The following is a 14316-nucleotide window of genomic DNA, read 5'->3' on the forward strand; positions in this document are numbered from 1 at the left end:
CATTGCCGCTGTGGACAAAGACATTGCATTGCGGGCTGTGTGGCTCAGTAAGGATGTATCTCATAAAGGGTTTGTCCTGCCGCATCTACAACTGCGTCGATTAGAACCGATACATGACAGGCACCTGAAAGGATCAACATTGATGTATTGCCTGCTCTGCTCCTTGCATCGTGTCTTCGACGTCGATGTATCCTCCATCCAAAGGTATTTTTTTAGTGGGACGGGGTTAGTCTTTGTATCTGACCTGTGCTCCTTCCTGGTCAGCCTAAACTTTTGAATTTACCCCGGTCAAGCATGACCAGATGTCCTCGGTTGGCGCTATTCTCTTTTAAGAACTATATTTGCAGATATTTTTAAAAATTAATACCTCCAGTTCTACTTATTAGATCTTTGTCATTTTAGTCTTGTTTTGAATATTAAATTGAGCTCTATTCTTCTATCCTGGTGCAGATCATTTTTGCTTGGTGTTTTTCACAATTTTACAGTTATAAGTGTTGCACAAATACTTTACACATTGCCTCGTAAGTTAAGCTTCCCTGCTCTGTGACACGCTACCAGAGGGTGAGCACAGATTAATTTATGGTGTGCATCTGACTTATCCTGGCTAGGTTAGTGGTCCCTACTTGGACCCAATTTCTAACAACAACATGCATCCTACAGGGGGGAACATGTTTCTTTTTTCTTTTTTACCAGAAATAGCAGTCCACTCTAGAGCAGGCAGCAGTGTGTCTTCAAAGAGCCTATCCCCAGAGGATCTGCTGGATAGGAGGGAGGAGTGAAAACTAGAGATAGAGCTTGCGAAGATGAAGAAGGACAAGGAACATACCCTTTCCGTTGCTAGGCTTGAGAAAGAGCAAGGTCTAGAGGAGAAGAGGCTGGCCATGGAGGAAATGAAGATCGCTCAAGATCACGGACATACACAGCAGTTTCAACAACCAACCAACGCACACCACGACCGACCAGCCACCCCCCCCCACCACCACCCTCCACGCCTGGACCCCGATCAGCACCGAAGACACCATCCGCACGATGAACTCCATCCACTCCGGATCACCAACCGACCCCTGCCCTCACCACGTCTTCAACAAGGCCGACGCTGTCATCGCACCCCACCTGCGAGACATCATCAACACATCCTTCGACACCGCCATCTTCCCTGAAAGCTGGAAACACGCCGAACTCAGCGCTCTACTCAAGAAACCAACAGCGGACCCCACCGACCTCAAGAATTACCGCCCCATCTCGCTTCTCCCGTTTCCAGCCAAAGTCATCGAGAAGACCGTCAACAAGCAGATGGCCGCCTTCCTCGAGACGAACGGATCCCTCGACCCCTCACAGTCCGGCTTCCGAGCCAAACACAGCACCGAGACCGCCCTCATCGCCGCCACCGATGACATCCGAGCCCTGATGGACAATGGAGAAACAGCGGCCCTCATCCTCCTAGACCTCTCCGCGGCATTCGACACGGTCTGCCACCGCACCCTAATACAGCGCCTCAGCAACATCGGAATCCAGGACAAGGCGCTGGAATGGATCATCTCCTTCCTCGACGGAAGAACACAGCGAGTCCGCCTACCACCGTACAAGTCAGAGGCCTCCAAAGTCATCTGCGGCGTCCCCCAAGGATCATCCCTGAGCCCCACCCTCTTCAACGTCTACATGAGCCCCCTCGCGGCCATCGTACGCAAACACCACCTCAGCATCATCTCCTACGCCGACGACACCCAGCTGATCCTCTCCCTGACCAACGACCCCGCCGCCGCCAGAGCCAATCTGCACGAAGGGATGAAAGAGGTTGCCGAGTGGATGACGACCAGCCGCCTGAAACTGAACTCGGACAAGACGGAGGTCCTCATCCTGGGCTCCTCACCCTCCGCCTGGGACGACTCCTGGTGGCCTCCCGCCCTGGGCACCGCACCCAAACCGACAGACCATGCACGAAACCTGGGCTTCATCCTGGACTCCTCCCTCTCCATGACCAGGCAAGTCAACAGCGTCTCCTCGGCGTGCTTCAACATCCTACGCATGCTACGGAAGATCTTCTGGTGGATCCCCACAGAGACCAGGAAGACCGTCACCCAGGCCCTCGTCACCAGCCGACTGGACTACGGCAACGCCCTCTACGCCGGGACCACCGCCAAGCTCCAGAAGAGACTCCAGCGGATCCAAAACGCCTCAGCCAGACTCATCCTCGACATCCCACGATCCAGCCACATCTCCGGACACCTGAGAGACCTTCACTGGCTCCCCATCAACAAGAGAATCACCTTCCGCCTCCTCACCCACGCACACAAAGCCCTACACGACCAAGGCCCGAGCTACCTCAACAGCCGAGTCAACTTCTACGCTCCCAAACGCCACCTCCGATCAGCCAACCACGCCCTCGCCGCCGTCCCCCGCATCCGAAGAGCGACTACAGGAGGAAGGTCCTTCTCCTACCTGGCCGCCAAGACCTGGAACTCCCTCCCGTCCGACCTGCGCCTGACCCAAGACCACCTCTCCTTCAGGAAGAAGCTGAAGACCTGGCTGTTCGAGCAGTAGCGGCACCCCCCCCCCCCCAAGCGCCTTGAGACCCTACGGGTATGTAGCGCGCTTTACAAGTGTCACTGATTGATTGATTGATTGATCTAAGCTTCAGAGAGCTAGATAGCAACAGCAATAATAGTGGCAGCATAACTGCAGTATCTGAACATCAGTACAGATTCCATATCCCAAAAGATATGGTGCAAAACTATGTAGAGGGAGATGACATAAATAACATGGTTGTGAACTTATGATTTGGCTTTGAAAGTGCACAGGGTCTCAGAGTAGTTCAGGGGGAGGGGTCATCTTTGGCAATAAATGCCCACAATGGGAAGGGACACACTCCTTATACCAGAAGTGGGGGACCAGACCAACTACGCTGCCATAAAGACTATTTTGGTCTATACGTTTGGGCTGGCACCGGGGAAGTATAGGCAGTCAAAATCTCCCTACATAAACATTGGTTGGATTTTCCGGATTATGCTGGTAAGGCACTGAAGGGCTGGGTGAGGGACATCATAGTCAATGACTATGAAGGGTTGTACAACTTGATTTTGAAGGAGCACATTCCTGATACTTGTTTTCCAGAGCTGTGCCAACACCTGGTTGATATCATGCTTACTCACTCCAGAAAGCTTGCTGAGGGGGCGTACCTCTGGTTCAGCACTAGAGTGTCCAAAAAGGTATCTGGGGGGACTCCCAAAAGGGTGGTCACAGTTCTCTCCAGAAGAAGGAGGAGAGAGATAAAAGACTGAGCTCTCTAAAGGCACCTAAACAACTCATGGGGAAAGGGTCTGGTTCACATTCCCAATCTGGCCACCAGAAGAAGCCTTACCCTGACAAAGGACAGCAGCCCAAGCCCGTCAAATGCTATGAGTACTACTAGTATGGACACTACATGGAGAATCCTAACTGTACAAACAGAGCACCACCTCCAACTGGAGGAAAGATTCCAGAGGTGGCTAGCATAGTGCTGGGGAGGAGTTTGTCCCAGTTAATGGTGGGGAGTCTACAATGGCCACCCAAGTGCCCCTGAGTGACAGTGAGATGGTGGTAAATACAGATGCAAATAGTTTTATAAAAATTAAGTCTTTTATTCACAGCAGCACATTACAGCATCGCTTGAACAGCTAATCCAGAAATCAGAGTAACTGTTCCCAGCATTCCAGGACATTATTTTGTCAGCAGTAGAATCAAAAACACATTACAGCTAAACAATGGTACACAACAATTCAAATACAGTGAAATAGGTAATAAGCACTTGTAAAACAAGAAGATCCATGTGGCCTCAAATACTACTAAGTATAGGCAATGGGTCACCAACAATAGGAAGGTTTGGAGGCTCTGAGGGATACAGGAGCTGGTGTGACTATGGTAAGGAGTCAGCTGGTTCCTCCAGAGCAGGTAATTCCTATGTATTCCATTGGGTTGTTATGGCTGACAAAGAGCGGGTCACTATCCTGTGACTACATTTGAGTGAGTGGGGTTTCAGGTCTTCTGAACGTTACAGTGAGCCCTGCCATGCCGGTTGACTGTTTGTTAGGAAATTACCTGGAAAACCGAACCTGAAAGGAAGTGGTGCTCAAGGCCCATTTGGAGATGTTAGTTTGTCATGGATCTGTCCAGCAACTCTATAGACTCAGCCTCAGTACTGTCATCGTGTTCCCATGTACTTTGTGGCAAAATGCATGGAGCCTTTGCTGCTGCCAACTATTGGTGGCATTGTCCTGTGGCATGCTGTACTTATACTGCAGGTTTATACCATTCTGCAAATCCATAGGTCCTTTTACCTTTGTTTTACATCCTTGTATTCAGTTGGTGATTTTGTGTACAGTACCCAATGTAATCATTGATTGTGCATCATTATTATGCCCCCTTGTTCAGCTGCCCTTTATTTCAGCTCCCTTGGCATACCTTTCTCAGACTGTGCGTTCTGAGTACTTTTTCCCTTTCTAGGCAGGCACTTTGTTCTGGGGACTTCATCTCCCAGACACTCGTGCATTGCGGCCATATTGGGAAGGCTTATGTTTAAAACGAGCACTGTGAGTTAGCGCAGACTCAGTATCTCTTGCCTGGCTTTGGAGGCAATTTTGGCAGGAGTTTCTGGCTCGCTGTGGTTGCTTTAGGTGTGGCCTCCTTTCAGGGAACCGATGGTTGCTGTCCTTTGGAAATAAGACGAGAATCTGAACGCTAGTCTGAATGATCCATTCGTAATTATTATGCCAATCATTATGACAATTATGCCAATCATTGAACTACTGTAGATTTGTGATCTTACCAATCTCTGAAGTAGAAGCGCATCACACTAACCTTACTCAACACATCAAGTGGACATAATTTTTGGACTCATTATCCCAAGTTGCGAGCGAAGACCTGCATAGTTGTTTTGGTACATTGGAAGAAACTGAAGGTGGGGGACTAAACAAGGCTCAAAGGAAGAACTAAGATTAACAGTGATAATAACTGTCTTACAGTGTTCTACATTGAGACCCGCTCAAGTCTTCAAGAGTGGAGTCTGGTATGTGCTAATAGGGTACCATGATGACATTGGTTGTCAGTGATATTGTGCTTTAATCCCAGTTCACAAAATGTACTAATGTTTTTTTAGATGCCAACATGGGTTCTGGTAATTATCATAGGGGTTCTCTAGGTAGAGCATATTGGGGCACTTCAATGAAGGACCGATTACGACTCTGCTTTATTCCTTTACAGGCCTCCCTCCCAGCAGTTCCTTCCCCATAACCCTTTTCCCCACCTGGCCACTCTAATAGTTTGAGCCATAATGGCGTTCAGACTCGTTGGTGCCTGGAGTTGGACATTCAAGCACCGAGCAAGTTCAAAGGAATAACAGAGTTTGACAAAGGGTTACCTGAGTGGATCTGTGCCACAACAAGGTCCAAGGCTTCCCAGAAAGGAAGTCAAGAAGGGCTGGAGCCTGGAACAAATTACCAGCCAGCTGCTAAGAACGGGAAAGGCAGAGGGCGTGGTCAACCAGCCCCTGAACTCCTGTGGAGTGGGCACCTGCGATGGCTACTTCAGAGTCTACTGTGGCGGACATTGCTTCCTTTGGTGTTCTAACTGAGCTTGCTGGTTGGCATGTGGAAGGAGGACCCACCAAGGAGGAGTTCTGCAGTGCACAAAGGGAGTGAGGCACCTCCAACCATTGTTGGCATGAGGCAACAGTCTGAAGCCCAAGCAGCAGGTGATGTCTCAGGTAGTCACCACATTTACTAGGTGGACAAACTCCTGTACAGTGGGCCTAAGGCTACAGGGCAATCTTACTGAAGCCGGCTCACAAAATTGCCCGGACGGGACACCTAGACCAAGAGAAACAGACTTTTGCAAGGCTATTGTCTCAGTATCAAGAATTCCTCAGATATATTCTGTAGAACTTGTATGGCGTGCCAGTCCAGCGGGAAGACATGCCAGAGAATAAAATTCTTTGCCTGTCATTGGCAGCCCCTTTGAGATGGTAGGCCACAACATTGTAGGGCCTATGAATCCCCAAAATGCAATCCCTCTGAGGACAACTACTGCACCCCCAGTGGCAAAGGCCCTTATGGGGATTTTTACCCGAGTGGGTTTCCCTAAGTGAGTTATGTCTGACAGGAGTAAAAACATTATGTCTTCTTATATCCAGTCAATGTGGAAGTAATGTGGGGTAACATACAGGTTCTCCACCCCCCCACCACCCACAAACCAATGGGATTCTTGAGCAACACCCCGAAAGGCATGATCAGAGGCCTGCCTGAGGCCCTAAGGAAAAAGTTCGATATCCTCTCACCATGTCTGCTGTTCGCTTACAGAGAGGTGTTATATAGAGGACAGGGTTTCAGCCCATTTGAAGTGCTATATGGGCACCCAGTAGGAGGACTTGTGAGTCTGGTGAAAGAAGGGTGGCAGCAAACTCCCAAGAATGTACTCCAGGATGTAGTGAGGTACATTCGGGCCATCAGTAGCCAGAAGTCTAAGTTATGGAATTAAGCTTCCACTAACGTTGAAGCCAGCCAGGAAGTCATTAAGGGGTGGTATGACAACAATTTTAGCACTGTGAAACTTCAACATGGTCAGAAAGTGTGGGTGATGGAGCCGGTAGAGCCCAGGTCCCTCGAGAACCACTGGAATGGGCCATATGAGGTGACTGAAAGAAAGAGTAAGGCCACATAACTAGTGGACGTCAAAGCCCCTAGACAACTCCGCATGGCGCTTCATGTAATCACCTCAAACCACACTTTAAGAGGTCTGAACTAACCATGCTGTTGGGGACTGATGGAGAAGAACAGAGTGAACCTCTCCCTGACCTCTTGGACTCCAAGGAGAACGATGGTTCTGTTGAAGAAATAATGCTTTCCCCTATTGTTGGATATGGCCCTTCTGAGGGGAATGTTCCTAAAACTTATTGTCCTCCTGGTTATTGCCAACTCTTGTTTCATGACCTTAGGACACTCAGTACTTTCCCACTGTATTGCAGTGGGAACATGTGTGTGCCTTTCCTACACATACGAGGTTAGGGTGCTACTTGATTGGTTTAGGTGTCGTACCTGTGAGTGCCCTGTAAAAAGGCATATATACATTGCCATGGCTCCCCCTCAGTGCAAAGACCTGTGCTCTCATGCACTCTCTCCACCATCTGACTCCAGAACTGCTTCACCCTGTGGCATCTCCATTCTAAATGTAAAACATCTGCCCCAAGTTCATCACATCTAGGGCATGTGTCAGCCTGGGTCTTTGTAATACAGCGTAGTCTCCTGGTGTTAGGTAGGTGCGGTACAAAAAAGTTATAGTGTATCAGTTTAAATAGTGCATTGCAGGGCACTGTGTGTGTTTGCACGCATATAGCTGCCCAAGTCATCATCCAGCGGCCCGTCCAAGTCTGTATCTGAAGCTGCTCTTGCAAAAGGGGGAAGGGCAATTGAGTCCATCCTCATAGATTTGTATCGGAGGGAGATCAGTCGCCACCAAGAACCACATGTGAGCAGTATATCCAGTGTGAGAGTTTTTTGCGGTTAATAAGAGTACCTGGGCCAGGTTATCTTTGCGATTTCCATGAGGTTGATGTAGTGTAGGTATTGCCCTTGTTTCAACGCAAAGTCCCTGCATGCCTGCTCGTATGTGATGAATTATTCAGTTGGGTAGAGATCTCCTAAGACCTCACATCCCCCCTCCCTTAACACCTGGAAGGACATGTGTAAGCTCATTTCCCACACTGGGGCGAGTATCCATAATGGAAGCTCTCATTGGAACGGGGCCCGTTGCAGAACCTTCTCCACGTATCGTATTGTTGCCAGATAGGCACAGTGTACTCAACTATGTAAGGCGTATCATTGGGAGTTCCTCTGCCCTGCATCAATGCCACTTGGAGGTTATCCGGGTGAGTCCGTCCACCAGTACTCGTTTCTCCCAGTTGTCTCTATCATTTAACCAACAGGACACGTACTGTAACTGTGCCACGTAATAGTATAGATCCAATCTGGGCACCTCCAAACCCATCCTAGTACCGATGGATCATGGTACCGAGTGCCACCTTTCTGCAACCACCTCCACAGTAATGTGACAAGTAGAGATTTCAGCTGCTTGAAAACCCGATTGGGAACCGGACAGTTCGGCAGTATGTAGAGACAGCGAGGTAGCTCCATCAATTTGCCCATCAGGGAGAGTGGCAAAGAGTTCCAAAAGGTCACAGAACGTCACAGAGTATCAATGACCATATCCATGTTAAGGTGCATCAGCTGGAAGAAATCAAGTGCAACATGCATGCCCAAGTACCTAAAATGCGCTCTCTCGCAATGTATCCCAAGATCAGGGAGACTCTACAAGGGCAATGTGGCCATGCGTGCCAGAAGGAAACACAAGGATCTGTGCCTATTGAGGTGCAACCCAGAGTGTTTCCCAATTTCTTCCAGGAGTTGCAGGATTCTAGGTAATGCCAAGCGGGGAGAGGCTATATAAAAGAGAGCATTGTCCGTGTACAAAGAGATTACGTGCAATATTTCACCTATTCGGATGCCCCTCTGTTCCATCTCTCCTCGCACCCAAACCACGAGTGGCTTGATGGCTAATGCAAAGAGCCGCTGTGAGAGTGGGCATCCCTGACGCGTACCCCACTGCAGTGCCCACTCCACTGATTGGGCTCGACCAACCCGCACCTGTGCACGCAGCTCTGTGTACAGAATTTTAACCCATCCGCAGAACTGTGGGCTGAAGCCCACCTTCTTAAGTACTTCCAGGAGGTACCCCAATAAACAGTTTCAAAGGCCTTCACAAGGTCTATTGACAGCAGAGAAATCTCCTCATCTCTATGTTTCACCTCGTGCATTATATAGGTTAACCGTCGTAAATTCATTATGATGACCCGGTATAAATCCGCACTGGTCCTCATGAATCAATCGTGGCATGTGCGGGTCCAAGCGCTGTGCCAACAATTTGCATAATATCTCTGCATCTGAGTTGATCATAGTGAGTGGGTGGTATGAGGCCGGGTCCAGACTATCCCCTTGTGGTTTCATACATATCTCTACCTCTCTCATGGTGGGTAGTAAGATTCTGCGGTGAAAGGACTCCCTACAAACCTGCAATAATGGTTGCGTCACTGTGGCAGAGTATGCTCGGTAGAACTCAGGTGGTATCCCATTTCCTCCAGGTGCCTTAGCCCCTTGGAAGCTTCAGTAGAGCCTCCTGCACTTACTCCAGGGACAGCTGAGCATCCAATTCTTGACCGACGGAGGGAGTGCATCAGGGCCAGGTTATGCAAAAATGGTATGGAGCGTTCCTCCCGTACCGCCTGGTCTGCTGCATAGACTATCTGCACGTGTTGTTGGAACACCTCCTGTATTGCAGCTCTGGAGTATACCATCTCACCCATTGAGGCACGAAAGGCAGTGGTCAAGGATGGGGCCTGTTCTCTCTGGGGAATCCAGGTGAAGAGGTGCCCGAATCCATTCCCTCTCTGTGAAGTCGCTGCCGATACTGGCGGAGAGTGTACTTGTCTAGCCTATTACATATATCGCTGATGCATGTGCGTATGGTCACAACTGTTCAGCAGCAGCCAGGCAGGGCTAGACTACTGCCTGAACCTCTGCTAATGCTGTCTTCTCCGCCCTGAGGTCTCACTGTAATTGCCTGCAAACCCTGCATTTCAGCCCCATGCAAGCCCCTGTACCACCGCCTTCATCGCCTCCCATTCCATTGCCCTAGTGGTGGCCGTACCCTCCCAATTAATTGTCATGTGGTCAGTCAAAGCTTGAGATAAGGCCTCCTTCCCAACCGGGTCTGCATGATATCCACTGGCATTCACCACATTCTGGGCATCTGTGCTGAGGCACTCAAGTGGGCAACGCATCTGATGGGGGCATGATCAGACAGATACCATGCCAGGTGCGTCACCGCCATATCTGGGAACTGTATATCCCTGCCACTAATACTCTATTCAGTCTGCTGTGTGTATTATGTGTAGGTGAAGAACAGATGTACAATTTCTGCATCAGGCGTATATCTCTCCAGATGTCCCTTATCCCCAGGTTCTGCATTACCTCCTGGAGACTCTTAGTCATCTGCGGCTTAGTGCCTTGTCTGGGTGGATGCCTGTCTAAGTGGGGATCCAACACACAGTTAAATGCCCCATCCTCAGGAGAGGAACATCCATGTCTAGGGCCTGTATGTTCTGTATAGTCTGATTAAAACCAGGGTTGTCCACGCTCGGGGCATATATGTTTAACAAAGTAATATCCAGTCCGTCGATTGTCGCCCTGAGCAGTACATAGCATCCATTCACATCTACCTCCATATACTTCCAGGCGAACAGCGTACCAGGGGCCACACTGATCAACACACCCCTTGCATAGGTAGAGTAGGACGAGTGGAACATCTAGTCCCTCCACTTTTTTACTAATCTTAATCTAAGTGCTCCCATGTCATCTAGGTGAGTTTCTTGCAAGCAGGCCACAGATATATAATGACACCTAAGAAATGAGAGTACTCTGTAGCGTTTTGAACATGTAACCAGTCCCCTTACATTCCAGCTAGGGAACTTATTCTCCATTGTCATGGTAGCGGTTCGTGTAGTGTCGCATTTTGCCTATTGTCAACAGTTGATGCATGTTGTTACTTCTAACAAGAAATACAAACTGTAACAAGCTCCCTCCTCTGCCACCCACGGGCAAATACCTTGCAAAGGTGCTAACATCCATGCCCTTCCCATGCTTGTGCCAGGACTTGCACAGCTTACCTCGCAGCCGGCTTCTGAACTTCCCAAAGCAACAAGCCTCCTGGCCAAACCCACCCAACACCATACACCCAAAGTGCCCATTAAGGGGCTTATAATCATAGAACGGTTCCAGAGGGGTTATGGCATAGTCAGTGTGAATTCTAATTATTCCTTGACCCAGGCCCATCACCAGATTCCACAGCGCTCTCAGACGGCCCACATTCATTCCGACCACTTCTCCACCATCAATATATTAATTGTGCGGTCCCAGTATACATCACTGTATCTCACCATAAGTATCAAGCAATTAACATTCAGCACCTGCAGGAGAATACCCGGTCATATATCTTCCATTACAGGAGCTGTTTCCAAGATAGTTTCAGGGACATTGTCCATCATCTAGTTCAATGTCACTGGCATAGCCTCACGCTCAGACGCAGTGTCAAAGGAAGCAGAGGCACCCGGTTTGGCAGATTCTAGTTGTATGGCGCCATCCTTGCCCATCATGATTCTCTGCTCCTCCAGTGGGGCCCCGTCCGAGCTCCGAACCGTGAGTTTTTTAGGTCTCGTCTCGCATAGCCTCACGCTCAGACGCAGTGTCAAGGGAAGCAGAGGCACCCGGTTTGGCAGATTCTAGTTGTATGGCGCCATCCTTGCCCATTCTGATTCTCTGTTCCTCCCGTGGGGCCCCGTCCGAGCCCTGAACCGTGAGTTTTTTAGGTCTCGCCTGAGCCAATGCGCTTGCGCATTGCTCCCGCGAGATTATAGTAAGCGGTCTGAAATGTGTCTACCAAAACGGCGGATTAGACACAGTTCATGTGAGACAGGCGCGTGCACAACGCCAGCCACGTCACACACCACCACTTGTCTGTGCTTCAAAGGCTGCTGCTCCCCCAACCCCCACATCAGACTTCAAAGGAATGCGCTCCTGCTACCCCGCTCCCCCGCCACAGCAATGCCGAGAGCTTGTTTTGCTTGCTACTCCTTGCCGTCTGCTCTCCAGTGTGCTTGCATCTTCCTTACTTGGCCCTGGGTATTTTCTGTGTTTTCCCATTCAGTACCTTCTCGACCACGTACTTGATTGCTGTCCAAGCCCCAGCCCTCGCTGCCTTTATCATTATACACTCTCCCTGTGTTTTCCTGTTTCTCATTGCTTTTTCCCGGCTCCATCATTCTGTGCTTTGATAAACTGAACGCGCTTTGTAGCACTCAACCCTGCGTGTTCTTTCTGCTCCTGTTTGTCCATTCCTAATATGACCTTATATGACGTCAATTACCTTATTCATTATATCCTGTCCACTTTTGGTTCCCATTTCATTCCCTCCTGTCACAACCACTCCCTGTCCTGGCTTGCTTACCCTCGCCCTGCTTTCCTTGTCCCTGCTTACCCTCGACCTGCTTTGCTTTCCTTTTCCCTGCTTATGTGTCCTGTTCTTGTTTTTTTTTTTATATATATTTTTATTAATAGAAGAAAACAAGAGGAAGTAATACACATATCGGGTATCATACAATAGGACACAGTACAGTGGCGGACAGGCAAATAGACTGAGCATATGCAAATCAATTATGGGATTTTGGCACATCAACATTAATAGGTACATGGGAGGAGAAAAGACACCACAATCCGCAACCCCGCTATTCTGGAGCCGTCAGAGCCTGTCCACCCGCAAATCAGGATAATTGAAACCAGAGTAGACACCCGAATATGAGAAAAATATCAGATCAGGATAGACAACCCGCCTCTCGTATAAGAAAGTAAGGGAAGAAAGGAAAGAAAAAAGGCCATAGAAACTAAATAAAAGCAAAACAAAAGAACCCCCCTATCCCCCACCCTGCACCCCTGCAGATGGCTACGGCCTGACCCCACTAGCAGCGTGCCTGTCGCCCCACTAACTAAGTCCTAAAGGTAGGAAAAAAGGGTGGAGGAGGAGAAATCATACAGGCTCCCGGTCCCCCCACCCCGCCAGAAGCATAACAACCCCTACATTCAATCAAAACAGTATAAATGGTAGAAAGTAGTAGGCAAACAAATCGGGGAAGTTATGAAAACCACCAGACTGCCGCAATTATAGGCAGCATGTCCCGTTATCCGAGGAAGTCAGTATATAAAACCCAGAAAGTCAAACTTATCCCTGGCCCTTCCGATCTTTTGTGCGAGGGCCCTCAGCAAGGACCGCCATATTTACTGAAGAGTTAAAGTGTTCAGGAGAGTCAAAACCATCACAGTCAAAGCGAGTCCAAGGTATTAGTTTTCGAAATCCACCAATTACACGAAGATGCTCTTCCACCAACAGTAGTCCTCGAGAATATAGTAGAACCAAATGGGAGAAGAAAGATAGGAAGTCAATCTGATCAGTACTGAAAGCTTTCTCCAGAAGCAGGAGATCGGCTATGTCCACATTAGGCGGCATCGCTGTCGAATAAGTTGAGCTTCCAGTAGTTCCGAGCTCGCAAGCTATTGTTCGAGAGCTGAACAAAGACGCCAGTTCTGGAAAGTGCACGGGGCCTTCTTTCTCGAATGAAACCAGCTGTGCTGGTAAAACCACGTATTCCAGGTCTGGCAAAGGGTCGGAGTCTGGTCTCAAACACACAGTCTTTACTGTTTCGACCATTTTTTGGATGATGGCGTTGACATGCGAATGAAGCGCCCCAGTGGCGGCCATTACTGTTCTCAGCGATGGTGTACGTTCCGCCCGCTCCATCTTCTCCCGCTCAACGGCAGACAAAATCTTTAACCCCGGAGGTCGACTACTTCGGGGGGGACCAGGCGCGTGCGGGGCGGACGGTAACGGCAGGCTATCCGTCGATCCAGCAATCTCTACCCCGTCACCACCAGCGAGGATCCAAGCCCGTCGACCCCGGGGGGGTGCAGCAGGGTCTTCGGGCAGCGGACCCCCGCCCACAGCCAGAGATGCGTCTCACCGCCGTCCCCTTATTATCAACTGGGCCACAGAACCACCATCCAAATTGACCAGGATATTCTCCACTTTCGAAAGACCGGACTCCACCCAAGTCCCGCAGCCGATGTTGTTCAATTCCGACCCGGCCGGGTCAGTACTCGAGGCTCCGGCTCACATGCTGGGTTAGGCCGAGAATGAAGTACGACGTTACTCCCTCATTCGGAGCGATAAAGATCTCGAAGTTGCACCTTTAGAATGAGCAACGATTCAGCCACACGGTAGTCTGGTGCAAATGCCGGATCAATAACAGGATATATTAGCAACTGGCGGAGGTCGACGGAGCCGGGAGCTTATGCGGCCATCTTGGTTGCTAGCGTAGCTCCTCCCCTGTTCTTGTTTTTAATCCACTGCTCCATCTCCCAGCTTGCTTGTTTTGTCCCAACTTGTTTGCCCTGTCGCTGCCTACTTTGCCTGTTCCAGATTTCTCACTCCTGCTTGCTTTCCTGCTTGAATACCCTGTCCCATATTCCACGCCCTACTTTCTTTCTGTGACCCTCTGTCCCTGCTTGCTTCTCCGGTCGCTGCTCGTTTTCCCCGCGTGCCTCCACTTTCTCGGATTCCTTGCCCTTCCCCTGTGCCTGGTTTCTCCCCCTGCCCACATTCGTTGCCCTGTCTCTGCCTGCTTTCTCT

At 49.6% G+C, this 14316-nt stretch overlaps 1 protein-coding gene across 1 annotated transcript in view; it reads right to left on the reverse strand.

The window, feature by feature from the left end:
• LOC144769707 (uncharacterized) overlaps positions 1–13428 on the reverse strand; it is a 67081-nt gene extending 53653 nt beyond the window's left edge. Inside the window, exon 1 of the mRNA XM_078653888.1 lies at positions 12913–13428. Coding sequence (XP_078510014.1) covers positions 12913–13428 — 516 coding nt within the window. The remainder of the gene's footprint in view (positions 1–12912) is intronic.
• Positions 13429–14316: the final 888 nt, after the last annotated feature.

Source organism: Lissotriton helveticus, chromosome 7 (genome assembly GCF_964261635.1).
Source record: "Lissotriton helveticus chromosome 7, aLisHel1.1, whole genome shotgun sequence".
Taxonomy (NCBI): Eukaryota; Metazoa; Chordata; class Amphibia; order Caudata; family Salamandridae; genus Lissotriton; species Lissotriton helveticus.